General features: G+C 48.1%; 4 protein-coding genes across 8 annotated transcripts; 2 read left to right on the plus strand and 2 right to left on the minus strand.

The window, feature by feature from the left end:
- Positions 1-305: 305 nt before the first annotated feature.
- Positions 306-2060, minus strand: LOC120672157. Its single transcript, XM_039952450.1, has one exon. It carries the CDS (start codon positions 1455-1457, stop codon positions 393-395), a length of 1065 nt encoding a protein of 354 aa, XP_039808384.1. The 5' UTR covers positions 1458-2060; the 3' UTR covers positions 306-392.
- Positions 2061-7747: 5687 nt separating this feature from the next.
- LOC120673874 (SUN domain-containing protein 4-like) lies at positions 7748-10475 on the minus strand. Of its 2 annotated transcripts, none has more exons than XM_039954918.1 (4): positions 10043-10475; positions 8380-9716; positions 8215-8300; positions 7748-8067 (listed from the first exon to the last, which is right to left on the minus strand). In XM_039954918.1, the coding sequence occupies exons 1-4, from the start codon at positions 10227-10229 to the stop codon at positions 7836-7838; spliced, it is 1842 nt and encodes a 613-aa protein (XP_039810852.1). In that variant the 5' UTR covers positions 10230-10475; the 3' UTR covers positions 7748-7835. The 2 variants fall into 2 exon arrangements, with proteins under 2 accessions (XP_039810852.1, XP_039810853.1); XM_039954919.1 differs by lacking the exon at positions 10043-10475 and adding an exon at positions 9871-9991.
- Positions 10476-11810: 1335 nt separating this feature from the next.
- LOC120676030 (splicing factor 3B subunit 4-like) lies at positions 11811-14593 on the plus strand. Of its 4 annotated transcripts, XM_039957247.1 has the most exons (5): positions 11811-12067; positions 12916-13127; positions 13304-13556; positions 13652-13686; positions 14471-14593. In XM_039957247.1, exons 1-5 carry the CDS (start codon positions 12034-12036, stop codon positions 14504-14506), a joined length of 570 nt encoding a protein of 189 aa, XP_039813181.1. In that variant the 5' UTR covers positions 11811-12033; the 3' UTR covers positions 14507-14593. The 4 variants fall into 4 exon arrangements, with proteins under 4 accessions (XP_039813181.1, XP_039813177.1, XP_039813178.1 ...); XM_039957243.1 differs by having other exon boundaries at positions 13652-14593; XM_039957244.1 differs by having other exon boundaries at positions 13661-14593.
- Positions 14594-14972: 379 nt separating this feature from the next.
- On the plus strand, positions 14973-16460 carry LOC120676029 (phytolongin Phyl1.1-like). The gene has a single exon (XM_039957242.1). It carries the CDS (start codon positions 15472-15474, stop codon positions 16207-16209), a length of 738 nt encoding a protein of 245 aa, XP_039813176.1. The 5' UTR covers positions 14973-15471; the 3' UTR covers positions 16210-16460.
- The last annotated feature ends 635 nt before the right edge of the window (positions 16461-17095 follow it).

Consider the following 17095-nt stretch of genomic DNA (forward strand, 5'->3'; position numbering starts at 1 on the left):
GGAGCTAATTGGGTTTCACATCGGTAGGCTCGATGTGACGCCTTATCTTCACGTCTTGGTAGTTCTCGACTTATTTAGTTTGTTTTATTATTTCTCTAGTGAAAATGCTCTGTAAGTTAGATTCTCTTCCGCTGCTATCATTTCTTTTGTAAATTTTAAATTTAAAGATGTTTTGTAAAAGTCTTAATATTATTTACTATTTTTGTAAAATTATATCTTTCTGATACCTTCTGCGCTCGCTTTCGTGCGAGACTTCTAGTGTGTTTCGATCGGCCTGTGGGTTGGAAACAACCTGTCAAGTTATATTTAATTAAACTAATACGTCTAATATATTCAAATAATGGCAGTTACGTTTAATTAAACATTTTAATTCGGCAAGTCTGTCACACTAGTCAGGCCAGGGCGTTGGCCAAATGGCGCGAGAACGGGAACAACCAAATCTGTATGAGATGCGCGCCTTCTTTCTCCGACCCGAACGCCCACTCCTCCTCGACGCGCCTCTCGACCATGTCGAACGCCAGCAGCTTCCACGGCGACCACAGGTACACCACCTCCCTCTCCGGGTGGAACGCCATGAACAGGAAGGTGATGGCCTGGCTAGAGCCGCCGGGGACGACGTCGCCGACCCCGATCTCGTGCTTCAGCGCCCACTCCCCCGCGCCGGCGTCCTCGAGCTCCCAGATCCTGAGGCGCGCGCCGTCGCTGGACGCGAACCGCAGGCGGCCGCGGCAGTGCCCGGCGCGCGCCCGGCAGCTGACGGGCGCCGGGAGCGCGGTGACCGCGCACGCCATGGTGTCCAGGTCGACGCGGACGACGTGGCCCGAGTAGGCCAGCACGTGGAGCGCGCCGCCGAAGCAGTGCATGGTGGCCGTCATGGCGTCGGTGTCGAGCCCGAAGTCGACCCCGTGGCCCCGCCACGCGCAGCGCTCGGAGTCGAACACCTCAATGGTCGCGCCCCGGGGCAGCCAGCCCGTGAAGCACACCACCTTGTAGTGCGGCGAGGCGCAGGGGTCGAACGCCAGCACGGAGAGCAGCGTCCTCGCGCGCGGCGCCGGCAGCGCCGCCCACCGCCTCGTGGTCGGGTTCACGACGTGGAACGCCGCCGGGCGCGACGCGTAGTAGAGCAGCAGGCCGTTGCACCCGTCGATGATGGTCGACGCGTCGTGGCACGGGAAGAAGCCCATGTCGCCGGCCTCCGCGACGCCGCCGCCGTCCGGCGCGCACGCGTACGTGTACGCCCGCCTCGCGCCGTCGTCGCCGCCGCCGCCGCCGCTGTAGAGCACCCCCGACGTGATGAGCGGCAGCCTGCGGCGGAGGTAGTCGCTGGAGATGATGCGGCGCCACGAGGTGGAGACGCACTGGAACCGCGCCAGCGACCTGTACGGCAGCCTCGCGAGGATCTCCGTGAGCACGTCCTCGCCCAACTCGACATCCATATCTGACCTTCCAGAGACCATGAGCCACAAGAGCTCTTCTTGAACCTGCACACCCAAGACCCAACAAGCTAGAGACTATGCTGTCTTTTTTATAAATCTTTGGGCTATGCTTTGGTTTCTCCACCTGGTAAAGCAAGAGACTTTGGTGGCCACGCCACGCATAGATTTGGATCGAAGCACAGGAAGTGCGTGACACTGAACTACTCGAGGAGATGACGGATCATTTTCTGGCGATTGCCAGCAATGCTCATAGCCTGAAATGAATGGACTGAACGTGTGTCCGTTGCGCACTGGATATATGCAAATCTTCTGATAGCCATCGAACTTTTGCACCGAAACTGATGTGGCTTTGGACTTCAGCGCCATTTTGGCAAGATCAGGGATCAAGGATCATTGCTAGGTTGGGGTAAGCTGCGTGGTTTGCGCGTCGTCCCTTCAAACCACCAGCAAAAAGAGGGGTATCCTGTAGCGCCGCACTGTTCGATGTGTCTATGCAAACAGAAACAGAGAACACGATTATAACAGAGAGCGGTTTATGATCAGAGTCAAACAGTTACTGCTTCTGGAAGACAGAAGAAGGAGATAATGTAAAAAAATTAGAAATCGTATAGCTCCGGGCATAGGGACCTCATGATGTATTGTATTGATTAACGGTTCAGTGATAGTAGACCTCCATTCTTTTTTATAAAAAAAATCTCTTCTCCAAGACAGCAAGTAAAGCTATCTGATCTATACAAATGACCAAGTTTCTCATTATTCTCGAAGACAACAAGCAAATGTATCACTGTTTTAACAACTAGTACTTCCCTGTCCCAAATTATTAGCCATTTTGGCTTCTAAATTATAATTTTTGCTATGCATCTAGATATATATTACGTTAAATGCATAACAAAATATATGTACCTAAAAAAATCAAAACGATTAATAATTTGAGATGGAGGAAGTATACTAGTATATATCAGCCGTCTGCAGATACCTGAGTCGAACCCCACTAACTATCCTTACGTGGCAATGATGCAAAAAAAAAAACTCTTCTTGGCCTTGCCTCCAAGGCCAAGCAATAGCCAGCCGGCTAGGTGGAGGCCAGGCAAAAGGTCATCATGGTGCCTGGCCGGCCCGGCCGCGCACGCCGGCACGGTGATGCGTCCACGTAAAGAGTTGGCCGGCTTAGGGCAGTTCCAACTCAAACTCTACCGACAGAGTCCATACCTCGAAGACTCTATCACAAAAAACTATGATCCCCAATACAAAATTTGTAAGACTAGTTTCTATAGATGAAGACATTAATTTATCAGCACAAATGGAACCGATCAGCTGTGGCATACTACCATATGATCCATCCTACACCTCTCAACAATATCACATATTTTTCCAGATTTGGGGATCCGTGCGGAAGCCGGCCGGCGTACGGGATCAGCAAACGCCATGGCGCTCCCGCACAACGCGGACTCCAGCAGTTTCTAGCGCCTCGATGGACGGGTAGACTTCGAGTCCTATCAAGAAACGATTTCTTCCCTTCTGCTCTCTCTCTCCAACAAAAACAAGGACACCTCAGCAAAATACCGCGAATCCAATTCGGCAAGCGCGCGTTAGCAGGCTTCTTGACGCACGACGAGACAGCGATGCACGCTGCCCGCGCTCTGCGCGAGTGACTCGTGTATGCGTACGAGATAGGGGCGGAGCATAAGCAGGGCCAACAGGGGCCATGGCCCCCCCTGGATTTCTAATTTTTGCTTATGACAATTTGGCCCAGCTACGTGATACTCTATACTGCCCCCCCCCCCCTCGATGGGCCTTAAGTGGCTGCCTTTGGCCCAGCTACGTGATGCTCTCTGTATCCAGTCGAATGGCCTGCGTGCTGCCCTTCTACCTTCTGGTCTTCTTTTTCTTTCTTTCCCCAAACTCCCAAAGGTCAACGCCGACCCTCCAAGCTCCAGGGCTCGTCCGTTGCTGCGACCTGTGAGCCGCCGCCACCGATTCCCCAAACCGCACCAGTCTAGGTGGGTTGATTCCATTGATGTGTTCGGCCAGCGGCAGATCGGCAACACCACAACAGTGACCAGCAGCTAGCACTGCAACTCTCTTTCCAATCCCAAGTAATTTTGTACTACATTCAGTTAAGATTTGGGAAATTTTTTTGGAAAGCGGAAAGGGAGATTAACACACATCAATATTGTGTGATTGTAATTTGTAATGCAGGATGTCACTATCTATTATCTAAGTATCTAACCATGGTTAAAGGGAATACAAATACAATCGATGCATATTTCAAAAGGAGAAGAACTGACCAAGAATCAGTCAATGAAGATCCTTCATCTCACCCTCCACCCTTGTTTCAGTTGGAGCAGCAGAATCAGGAAGAACTAGAAGTGCAGAGAAACAATAAACAAGTTTTATTCAGAGGTATTGAATTCTTGGAGAGAGACCCAGCAAAGCGCCCACAAATTTGGCAGTATCCACCTAACCAAAGAGATGTTGTCAAACGGGTATATTTGAACTTAGGTCCGAGCATTTTCTTCCTGTTTCAACTGCTAGTGCAGAGCGAGCATTTTCTATTCTGAAAATCACTAAGACAAGGTTGTGTAACAAGATGGAAGATGAATTTCTTGCCAATAGTTTGCTAGTGAACATAGAGGGGGAGCTTGCTGACAAGTGGAGCTATGATGACATTATTTCAGAATTCAAGAAGCAAAAGAGTCGACGGGCTGATCTGTAGTAGGAAATTTCATGTTGCTACAGTGTCATATTTTGGTACAACTTCCTTTTGTATGAAGCATATATATGTATATAGCCTTATAGATTAGTGCATCCTTGACATCCATGCTATATTGTATTATTGTAACTGAAATGTGGACAAGTTGCCGTGCAATATCTCTATTAAATACTTTAAGTACTAAACTCTGGCAGTCTGCCCCCCCGAGATTTTGCTCAAGCTCCGCCACTGGATAGGGGGTATATAGCTGTACGTCCAGCTTGAGTCCCTGTATGTGAGACTCTCATACATATGTATTAGTTATTTTTTCTTTTTCTTGTTCTTTCTAAAGGCGTTCCTTTGAGTTTTTGTTAAACTAAGTTCTTTTTTTACTTTCTATTACGTTATCTCCTGAGAAGTTTTTGTTTGATAATAATGTTTTAATGAAATTATGCTAAAATTTTTCATAGAAAGTTGGATAGTGAACTTATGCGTAAAAGTTGTGCGGAAAATTTTGCTAATAATATTATCATGGGAGTTATGCTAAAAATCCCCTGATAACTTTTCTAAAAGAAAGTTATACATATAAGTTGTATATCGTGAAAAGTTATGCAAAAGAAAATCTTCCAAGAAGTGGATTGAAAGAAGTTATGTGTAAAAAATTTTGTATCACGAAAGTTTACTGAAAAAGTATTCCCTGAGTAGTTGTTTGAAAAAATATATGTAAAACTTTTGTAGATAAGTTATAAGTTTCCAAAAATAGAAAGTTGTGGATGAGAAATATTTCTAAAAAAGGAAGCTAGCGGGGCTGTCCGTGATCGCGCGCTAGCTGCGCTTCCGGCGCGCGCTAATTAGAAGGGCCCGCAAAATACAATTAATAGGGGTCTAATAAATGAGTTTGGACTCTACAATAGAGTCTGGACGGGGACTGCCCTTAGTATCTTATTAGATATCGTAGAGTCTGGATTGGGACTGCTATCTTGTTGGGTATCGCCGTGACCCTTCTGTCTGGGCGCAAAGATACAAATAAGCATCAGTGTTCACTGTTCAGGCACGCTTAGCAAGACTGTCCTCTCTCTCTCTCTGCTCATGGCTTCAAGGCAGAGACCTCTGCGCTTGGACGCCATGCCCGCCCCGCTTTCCTCGCGGCAATCTCGGGCGCTCGTCGCCGTCCCCCCCGTGTCCTGCTCCGGCGCCCAGGAGAGGATCCGGCGCGTGTCCCGGGCCAGCGACCCACCGCTGTCCCTGAACATGTTGGGCTTTCGGCAACTGCGAGAGGGAGGCGATGCGTTGTCGGCGCGGATGCCAGGTCGCGGAAGAGTTGGGCGAGACTTGTGTGGATGCCACTCAAAGCTCCGGTCCTCCGCTGCTGGTGCCTGAATTCGGTAGACTGAAAAATCTGATGCCGACGCGCCTGCCAAAAATACGGTCTCGGCGGCGTTGCTTGGAGTGCGCAACTTCTCCGGCCGGGCACCGTCGCGTGCGTAGGGGTGGTAATGGGCTATGGCCCTAATGGCCTCTTCGCAGCCCAATAAAGCCCTTAAAATTTTTAGTTCAAAAATACATATGTTTAGAGCTCGACCCTTTTAGAACCCGATCCTTAGATTTTCTAGTTCAAAATGTTGGGACCTTTACCACCCTGCGCGTGCGTCGCCGCACCAGCTTGGCTGGGGCACCGCGCAGGATGCGGGTCAGCGGGTGGCAGCGATGATTGAGGGGAGGGGGCGTGGCTGACGTGCCGGCTGAAGGAGACGTACACGCCAACGTAGCGCGGTAGCAAGGGAAAGCTACATGTCCACTAATACTCACGAATTATTACTAGTTACCACTAATCTCTGCGGTAATCCGGTTTTAAATTCCTGGAGGATTTTTGTATGTATTGTATTGGAAAGGACAATTAGCTGATGGCCCGAACGGACGAGTATTCTCTGCGGAGGAACCGTTTCGAGCAGACACCACGTCACCACCGGTGCTAAAATCAAACCTCTGTGGGCTGGCAAGTGGGACCCATTTCGAGTAGAGATGGGCCGAGCGCTGGCTCAAATTTTTCGCAGGTAGTGGAAAAGCCACATGGCAGCTGCAGACTTGCAGTCAACGAGGATAAGCCGAAGGACTTTTCAATCTTTTGATCCGTGCTCCAGGATCTCCGCAACACTGGAGCATCTCCAACCTTCCGGTCAATTGGGAACCAAGAAACAAGTCCCGCACGGGTTTGAAACTATGAATGAATCACAGAAAGGTACTACGCGGAGGAGAAAGCTAGAACAGCTGAGGACGTGACGTGAGGTGATAGCTCCAAGTAATCAAATTTTCGATGATACCACGCTTAGCAGACTAGTATTTTTCCAAAGCCAAGCATTCTTTACTGCTAATGCAAGTAAAGCATAGAACAAAGGCCAGTACACCAATTGGACCACAAGGTTGGAACTCACTATCAACGGCCGTGTTTGGTTGAGGCTGAAAAAAATTTCGCGAAAATTTTTTGGTCCTTTGACCACTAATTTAGAGTATTAAATGAAGTCTAATTACAAAACCACCTCCACAACCCCCGTGTAAATCGCGAGACGAATCTAATGAGACCTTTGACCACGTGATTAGAGGATGGTTACTGTAACATCAATGTAGCAAATCATCAATTAATTACCGTCATTAGATTCATCTCAAAAAGTTACATCCGTCCCTGAAAAGGTTTTGCAAATAGAATACATTTAGTACTACATGCGGAAGTTCACATTTTTGTGAAATTTTGATTTGACCCGCAGCCAAACGCGGCCAACGATTGCTTTACTGAGGGTCTGAGGTTGACACCTGGCAGGCTGGCACAATGGAATGTCCAGTCCTGTGGTCACCGTACCGAATGGTGGAGTATCAATCAGGCGATGCAACCAAGTTCATGCAAACAAAATACATGATCAGCCAAAGCCAAAGCCAAGCAGCTGGATTCTAGACACCTAATCAGCTAACCAGTGATCGCAGATACAGTATTTTGGATGCAGCTCATGTCTTCTGCACTTGTGAAATAAACAATTTGTTTACACAAGTCTCCGTCAGGAAAACAGGAAGCAACGACAAAACCACAGCAACCTACTGAAAACCACCATCCTCTCAACTCTCAACAAACTCAGGTAGCTCCAGGTGTGTACAGGAGCAGATTTCAGCCCATATAGCGCAATATTGTAGGCATTGACTTCACTGCTAACTTAAGTTATCAATGATGCCTTTCTCGCTGGAAACCAACGGAACAATGCCTTGTAAGCAAATCCAGTGTTGAGGCCATGTGCACAAGACATGGAGCCGGATCAAGAACATGCACTGCACAATGCTCATGGAAGAGGAGGAGGATACTAGAATATTTACCCCATCCCTCCATGCCAATCATATATGGTAACATGGAAGCCCATAGGGGGACCATGCCTTGTTCCTAAAAATAAATAAAGAAGTACACTGCTCCGGCCTCCAGCAGTCTGCACATGCTTTCCAGGTAGATTTGCTTCTACATTCCCCTGGACCAGTTGAAACCAGGAATCTAGTTCCAGAAGTTTGCAGCTGCTTTAAAGTGACCTCTAAACAGAGACCGCTGATGGCTTCGGATAACTTCACTGCAAAATTTCCTATGATATTTGAAAGAGGTAACATAGTTCATTTTGAATCAGAAATCTCATGTAAGTACAATGTACAGCCGCAACTTTTGGGAGTGAATGCTTGTATTACTGTATTATCAAAATGGAGGCTATGATGCAACTGCTCAGCAGCAACATGAGCCACCCGGATCTTACATTATGGAACTTTTCTAAGTTATAGAATCTACAAAATTTGGACATCAGACCTATAGACAGCTTAGCAAGAGCTAAGCAAGCGAAAACAAAACTGAGGAATATAACAACAAGACTCCTGTTCTCCATGTCAATCTGCTTTTGCCGAAATATTTCAAATTCCGATCTGCAGAGACATGACAGCACGATTAGCAAAGCCAGAAATGTACCAAGTTATTTGATGAAGGCACACTGAAGCAACTCAAGTTGCTAGATCATGAGCTGAAAGATGGCTATAGAGGAAAAGCAAAAGGAAGACCATAACTATACAGACCTGAGTAAGGCATTATCCAGGACCAGCTGGTTTAGTTGCGAGGAAGCGACTTGCTTCCATGAGAGGATCCCTTCAATGTCATTCGCCTGAAACCAAGAAATATCTTTAGAAACAGATTTGTCAGGTAAAAATAACAATGAAAAATAAACTAAGAAAAATACATACAATGCTATCTTTACTGCTCTCAAGATTTTTCATCTCCTGTTTGACCTTCTCTAACAAAGCATCTTTGCTATCAATATCAGCATCAATATCCTTAAATATTTGCCCATATCTGCTGTTCAACTCCTCTAGATACCTCTCCAAGACAGAGAAGCTCACATCAAGAGATTGAACTTTCTGCATTAACACCTTAAGAACTGTATCTCCAGGAATCCTGCCAGCATGAAGTGTCCTTGTCTCCGAAATTTGATCATTAGCACCATTCTTCGGTGAATCGCCGTTTGGTTTATCATCTTCCAGTTCAAATTCATCTTCATCGAGGGGTTCCTGTGCAGAATCTTTTCCTCCAGTAGGCTCCTTCAAAGGTATTTGCTCAACTTGCTCCTTGGTTTTGTCCTCAGGTTCAGTTTTCTTGTTCTCAAGTGGAATCAAGTTCTCCAACATCTTTTCTACAGCATCCATTCCATAGACTTCAAGCATACTGAGAGTACAGTAGAACTCAGAACCATAGTGGCTTAGCAAGTTCAGCTTTAAATATCTAGCCCACTTTGGCTCAGGAAAAGTGAAATTCTGAGCATGTTTGGCATTTGCAACAGTGAATCTTCCAAGTGTTTCCCAGTTCTCAGTGGGATATGTCAGACTGCTTTGCAACTCAAATTCTTTCGGATTAGAAGAATAGTGCTCAAAATTTGCAATTGCAATTGTATCTACTAACGTTTCTTCAGAAAGCTCTATGATGACAAATTTCCCCTCTGCCGAGCAAGGATTGCGAAGATACTTGTCTTTGTCTTTGTCTAGGATGTTGGAGGCACCCTTAGCCTCCTTATTGAAATCTAGTACCTTAGCTCCTTTAGATGCTGCGGCATAATTATACAACTTCCCACTAGGCTCCCTCCGGTGGATCACATTTCCAGGTTGACTAGAAACACCAGGTCCCCTTTCAGCTATTGCTCTGGTCTTGAATTCATCAAGTCCAGGAGGGACAACCCGTGGTAATCTTGATGGCCTCGGCAAATCTTCACTCTCCTCCTTCGCCCCTGGTTGAACTCCAGAACCAACATCTGTCTGAGTAGTACTCCCACCCTGATCTCCTGAAAGCTCAACCTGACTATCTTTGGTTAGAGCTTCAGTGTTCTCACTCTGCACCTCATCATTGGAACACAACTGATCTGCTTGCATCAGTGTCTCCTCTGAAAGCAGAATGTTCTCGTCAGAACTAACACAAGTATCACCAGGCACGGCCAAAATTTCCCCATGTCCCCCCTGTACAACAGTATCAACAGAACCTTCATTCATGGTAGGCTCGACAGCAGTAAGCGCGACAGCAGAGCCTCCTCCATCTGCAGAAATCAGACAACACCCATGTAATCCTAGCCTTTTAAGATACAAGAGAAACTAGCGACTCGATGACACAAGGGCGTGGAGATTTCATCAGTAAGTCTAACAACCATCGACATGTGTACAGAAAGAGTGTGACAAGGCACCCGGATCTACCAAGTTGTGACGGAATTCGATCCGGCTGCGAAGTTCGATCGGCTCCACCGAACAAACCGGGGCATTGGTTTGCGTCTGACGATCAGCAACACGCAAAGCAGCCACGCGGCTGACTCTTCAAGAAGGATTGAGAAACCGTAGAGACGGTGAGATATAGGGCTGTTGGGTATACCTCGCTGACCTTCGCCGTGCCCGACGAGGGTGTGGAGGAGGAGCACGGCGACCCACGAGGCGACGACGAGCGAGGCGGAGAAGCCATACAACCGCCTCCTCCTCCCGTTAGCGGCGGCCTCCGCCCCCGCGCTCCGCTCCTGCGCCGCCGCCGTCCTCCGCAGAAGAGCTCTCCGCGACCTCTGCATTCCTTCCAACCTCCCGGCCTCCCCTCACATCCGCGCCCGCCCGCGCGTCAGGGGAGAAGGAATCCGGCCGGCCCCCAGCAGGAACGGTCGGGAATCAGAGCCGCGGCGCCCGGCGCGAGGAGGCGCGGAGCGGGGACGGGGCCGCGTGGCGCCGGGCGGGGGGAGGGGGGTTTTGAAACGGCCGGAGGAGCTCCATCAGGGGGAGAGGAAGAGGGAGAGGGAGGCGCTTGATGGCTCTTGTGCTCTTCAGCGCGAGATCTTGTCGGCTTCGTCTTCCCGTTCGCACTGTGTGAGTCGTGCAACCTGTCCATCCAGCCTGTGCTGAGGTGGATCCCCTCGATTGCTTGGATTGTTCGAGTTGTTTATTCTCTCCAACATTTGGAACCTTCTTGCTTCGTTTTCGAAATTCAAATCCTCAATCAACTATTCAACTCTCCGTGTAGCACGGAGACTGTGTGGGGCCACCGAATTGGCCTAATTATAGATTTTGAGGACAGTAATTTTACCGTTGATGTTTTTGATACGTATCGACGTGTTTCAGATTATACCTTAAATGCAATTTGATTTTTTTAAAAGCTTGTAACTGATCATTTAGAAATATGTATGTGAATCATACAAAAAGATTTCAATACATGACAGGATACGGATTTGAAGGATTTAGTTAATTCCGAGCGATATGTGGCTTAGTGTCTTTCCTTTCTTCATAATATCTTTCACTTGTAAAGTGATTCAGTAAATCTTGATAATTAAACTCAAAACTGAAATTTGAACGCGTGTATAGTATGGTGGTTGGCTGCCTTTGTGGAACCAACTGGTTGGGGTTCAAGCTCCGACGGCTCACATCATGCGTGAGCTCATATTGCGCGATGAAATGGATGTGACCAGTTGTGACTATCCTCATCTTCGGATGCTACATAAAAAAAAAATAGGGACGTTCGATTGGCTGGGATGGGCTGGCTGGCGCACCGGCTGCTGTGCCGCTATATGATCCGGCACGTTCCGATCCCTATCACGAGTGGCTGGCTGGTGAACGGGATGATTACCCCCTCGCTAGTATGGTTAGGTTTAGAAAGATTTTCTCGATCGGGAGAAGGTTTAGCTCCTTGATACAATACTGTGGGAGGTCTTTCTTCCACCTTTTGAGTTTTTTTACTCGGACTTGAAATTTCAAATCTTAACAATTTAGTACAGTAACGGTTTGGGTAGACCAGCAGACCGCATGTTGGCGTACTGTAACGGTTTGGGTAGCCCGTACACGTCACCGGGTGTTTGCGGTTGGTACACGGAGCGCACGCCACGCACATAAGCCAATACCGTGCGTCCACGCATGCTCCGCCGCGTCATCCACCTCCTGAAAGCGACGCTGTTCCTGTCCGCTGTTTGTGTCCCCACAAAGCCACCTGTTGACCCGAGGTGTAGGATTTATTCACGTAACTGACGCGCGGGGCCCGCCCACGCCGATTCCGGCCCCACTCCATCGTCTCCGGGTCGGATCGTTTTTGAAAAATTCCGGGTCAGATCGTTAACCGGCGCCGTTTCCCGCATCTCCAGACACAAATAGCCTCCCTCAAAAAAAAAAAAAAAGGCACAAATAGCCCGCCCGCCGCCCCGCCCCGCCGCCGCCGCCTAGCCGGCGAACTCGTGCCTCTTCCGCTTCCGCCGCCACCGCGGCCACCACCGGATTTGCTCGTGCCGTCGCGCGGCATTGCAGATTCCCCTGCTCCGGCTGGCGGCATCCTGTTGATTGCGGCGCGGCCGCGCGAGGAGTGCTCGCAGCCCCACCCCGCGCCGGGGTTCCGCCTGCATGGCGAGGAACACGGGTCGCACGGTCTACATAGGTCAGAGCTTCTCTTCACCCTAGGAATCTGGTTCCCTTTGAGATACCGTTCGGCTGTAGGACTCTCGGACTATTAGGATTCTTCTAATTTGAGCTTGCTACGCGATTGAATTGAAGTGCTTGCGTGCCTAGTGAGAGATTGCGTAAATGTGGTAGATTAGATTGCGCGAGCGATTCCGTGTTTCGTGCTTGTTTGCTTGTTTTTTGCTCGGACTGTAGATGCGGGGTACATGTAGTTTATGCTTCTATCCGTTTGGGAAGGTTGTTTTGTGATTTAATCATGTCCAGTGCGCTGCTGATTACGCACGTCTTATGCTGAGTCATCAGGCCTTTGTGCTTGTGATTTGTCTGTAGAGAGATTCCCAATTTTGCAATGTCACCATGTCTGTAGATTACTAGTAGTTATCTGTTCAACGTGGTATCAGAGATCTTGCTCTAAAACTTTTCAACCCCTTAACATGAAGTGGCAATGCTCCTGCTCATGCCATAGGAAGAGCTGTTGTATCCAGTTAGGTTGCTAGTCATTTTGGTTCACTACAGATGGCAAATGTCTATGTGATCAAACTATCATAATCTGCAGAGAATATTATTATATTAACTTCAATCGCTAACTACTGGTGTGGTGCAACCATCGTATATGGTTTGACATTTGAATTATGCATATTACTGAAACCTGCATGCTGAGGACATATGGAACTGATATTGCTGTTGAGTTTCAAACTGGTGTGCGTGTGTGGGTGTGGGGGGGGGGGATGATTATTACCAATTTATTGCTAGGTTGTACTGGACCTCCCTGGCAGCTGCGTTATGTTATATTTTCTATTAATACATTTGTTTTACTTTCATTAGGTAACTTGGATGAAAAGGTATCTGAAAGAATCCTGTATGAGATTCTTATTCAGGCAGGTCCTGTAATAGACCTGCATATACCTTTCGACAAGGAGAATAGTCGTCTCAAAGGTTATGCTTTTGCTGAGTATGAAACTGAGGAAATTGCCCAGTATGCTGTTAAACTTTTCTCAGGACTTGTTCGGATCAATGATAAAGCACTTAAATTCATGGTAGGTTTTCGTTAAACAATTATAGCTGTTTTTAGGTTATAAGTTGCACTATCTGCTGAAACATTAAAATTTCTATGAATTCCTCGCAAGCTTTTTTTTTCAAAATATGCTTAGTGGTCTTAATTTGTTCATATATAAGCAGGCTCATATGTCTATTTTCTTAATACTTTGCACAGATTGCTGGTCATGACAAACCCTCTTCAGATGGCAAAAACCCAGTTATGCCTAAGCTCAACCCTATACCGTCTTCGAATGGCAATAACCCAGTAATGCCTAAGCTCAACCCTATACCGTTACCAAAACAGACTCAATTCACGCATTGTAGTGATATGCCTGTGTCTCATACCTCAGCATATCCAGTGGTAAACGGCAGGATTGCAGGTTATGGTTTTTGTCACACTCCCTATCCATATGATGTTCACCCTCAAGGTGAGATCCTTTCCTCAGCCTGTTAGTACATGTGCCAAACATATAGGTTGTTGTTAATCTAAACCTGATCATCATTTGTTTGCGCTTATGACTAGCTTTATCAGGTGGACCAGTGCACAGCCATGGCCAGGTAAGCAATGGTATGTATGATTACAGTAGGCAGGCATTTGGTTCTGTTCCGAACATTGCCCATAGAGGTCCTATTATGAACGCCTTTGCACAAGGAGCTGCGAATCAGCCAATCATGTACCCATCCTACTAGCACCAAGGAATGTTATGATGCCTCAGTATCTCAGGAACTGAACGTCTAGATTGTAGAACATGTAGTCATGCTCGTTCATGTAAATATGGTTATCATCTCATCGAGATCTTCAGAATTAGGCTACCATGTTCTTTGTTAAAGGCAAAACCCTGTCCTGTTGTGTACTTCGATTTCAAAACTCTGAAGCCAACAGATATTCACAAAAGGAGAGTGAGGGGCACTATTGTGTTCGTGCCAGCCACATAAATGAATCCAACTCGTTTAGGCTGGACTGCTGGAAGCACAAAATTCCTGACTTTCATCTATATAAGTATTTGTGTTGACATTGCAGATTGAAAGTGAATGATAGAAAACTCAGTTGTAGGAATGTCATGCATGTTTTGCTTTTTTTTGCACTTTTTAGGCACTTATTATAGGTCGAGGTGTCATCAGTCACTGGCAGCAAGATTCTAGTTGGCTTTTAGCCTTTATTTTACAAGTTAGGTGAGGAGGAAAGATGAGATTGCCTGGTGCCTTTTTTTGGGAGGAAGTCGGGAGGGATGGACCCCCTACCCAAATTTTATTGATTATACAAAATTCTGTACAACTGGTGATTGAATATATTGCCAGTTCTGATGTTTGACAAATCTGATAGTTTCTTTTACCAGTGCAGTTCCACCTATCATCTTTTGTGCAATACTGGAAGTGACAAGGTCATTGTCCGAACTACCACGGTACCACCAAGCTTGTGCTAAGTGATGCCATGCAACTTGTCTCATCATCGTTGCTCCATAAACCATGTCATTCCATTAAATTTGCGAACCTATTAGCCTACTATGTTGAACTGAGGCAATTGAGTGCATACCACTGAGGCAGTTGATTCTCACTCGCCTGTCCCAAGTTTACCTTTTAGAAGCTTCTTCAAGGTCAGAACCGCACAAAAAGCCATGCATCAGAATGGTAGTAGGAGTTTACTTGTGATCCACCCCAGCTCCTCTACTGACCTTGCACCTAGGGCTTCTTTCCTTCACTTCTTGTATATTCCTTGGCCACCAAAGCGCGTATCATCACTGTCCTTTCGCCTATACTCATTTTTAGAAGAACCTCCCTTTCTCCTATACTCTCTTCCGGTGCAGCCGAAATCATTCCTGCATAAGTAGAAGCTTCTTCAAGGTCAGAACCGCACAAAAAGCCATGCATCAGAATGGTAGTAGGAGTTTACTTGCGATCCACCCCAGCTCCTCTACTGACCTTGCACCTAGGGCTTCTTTCCTTCACTTCTTGTATATTCCTTGGCCACCAAAGCGCGTATCATCACTGTCCTTTCGCCTATACTCATTTTTAGAAGAACCTCCCTTTCTCCTATACTCTCTTCCGGTGCAGCCGAAATCATTCCTGCATAAGTACTGCAACTGCAGGTTGCAGCAGCTTTCTTCTGCACCGTTTCCACAATTCCACCTCCAAGCTTTTGCATCCTCAGCCTTTGCATCTCGGATGTCGGATCGATTTGAACCCGTCCTTGCTCCTTAGCATTGCGAGCTTTACAGCCTTAGCAATCTATGGCACCGCGGCACATGCACTGACAGGAACAATTGTTCATGTGTCTCAACTCTCAACTGAGCGTGTACGACCTCGTGCCGATCAGAGCCAAGAACTCTCGCCCATCGTGAGCCGATGGAGGTGCAGAGCGCCGGGATGCAGGAGGCCGCCGGCGGCGACGTCACCGGCGCGGAAGACGGCGTGGACGATGTCTTCTTCTGCGTGGCCGCGACGTCGAGGGGCAACAGGAGCAGCACCTCCTACTTCCACACTAACGCGGCCGGCGAGGACGCCCAGTCGGCCCTCGCGCTGGCCGCGCTCTGCCTCGACCACGCGCCCAAGCACCACCGATGGCACCACCACACCGTCGCCGGGGAGAGGACGTTCGCGTTCCTCTCGGCCGGCGACGGCCGCACGTACTTCGCCGCCGCGGACCCGACGCCGGGCGCCGCCGAGGTGGTCCGGTTCCTGGAGCGCGTCCGCGACGCGTGCGACGCCGCGCCCAGGAAGCGCCTGCGCGACGAGGCCGTGGCCCACGTCGCGCGGCAGTTCGCGCAGCAGCTGCGGGCCGCGGCGAGTTCCGGCACGGGGGACTCGGCGGCGCTTCCCGGAGCCTCGCCGCGGGAGCTGGCGCCGCCCCCGCCTATGGCGCCGGTGTGCGCTGTGGACGCCGGCGGCGAGAAGGGCGAGGAGCACCAGCGGGCTGGAGCGCAACGTCGCGCCGTGCAACCGGGTGGGGATAGCGCGCGGCCGGAGTGGCGCTCGTGGTGGCGCCACGCGGTGATCGTGATCGGCGTGGACGTGGTGGTGTGCCTGGTGCTGTTCGCCGTGTGGATGGGGGTGTGCAAAGGCTTCAGGTGCCTTACGCGATGAATCGCTCAGACGCAGGGCCTGCAAATTGTAATCCACATCCATGCTGTGCATGGTTAGTTTCAGAGCAGTATGCAAGAGAATGCATTCTTTTATGTTTGCTTATCAGTTATCACATCGAGCAATTGTAAAAGATCGGTTTAGAATCTAGTAAGATAGTAGCGTTCTTCAAGTCAAGCATGATTTAGAAACTCCGTTCTCCGCGTTTGCAAAATGCAGGAAATCTACAAGTTCATGCATGACAAGGATTGTACGGTCATTGATCAAAATCCAAAGAACAGAGCTGTCTCTACGCGTAGACTCCAGGAACAGAGATGTGGTAAACAGTACATGAAGATAGGCATGTCTGGCTGTCTGTTACTCTGGTAACATACTAATACTTCTCGGCGTAATTATTTGTATGAATACAGTTTTTTGTATGACGATTCTTAAAGTTTTTTGAAAGCCTGACTTCATGCCTTTTTGCTGAATACAAATTCATTGGGACAGCCATGTGCCTGGTCGCATGGAGCTGCTGGCGCTCACGATAGAGAGTCTCAACTCCCCCTTTATTTATTTAGGGAGAGGTTGGATGAATTGTTGGAATGTCCCAATAATTATTGGAAAAAGAGAAGTTTTGAGAGATTTCTGGAGCACAAGTTTCTTATCTACTTTTTCAATATGGTAGTTGGATTGGGGATTGGAGAACTGCTGAAGATGCTCTTACACTAGATCTGCAATGCTCTCTAGGAACAGAGACGCACAGTTCCAAACAGTAGCAGAAAACTGCCCTGTTCTGTTCCTGTCCTTCGATTGGATTTTCACGTTTCAACCCGACAATAGAATCAGGGATCTACTGAAACATTGATACGAAATTATGGATGGAGCCGGCCGTGGTCGGCGTGTCTGT

Source organism: Panicum virgatum, chromosome 5N, assembly GCF_016808335.1.
Source record: "Panicum virgatum strain AP13 chromosome 5N, P.virgatum_v5, whole genome shotgun sequence".
NCBI lineage: Eukaryota > Viridiplantae > Streptophyta > Magnoliopsida > Poales > Poaceae > Panicum > Panicum virgatum.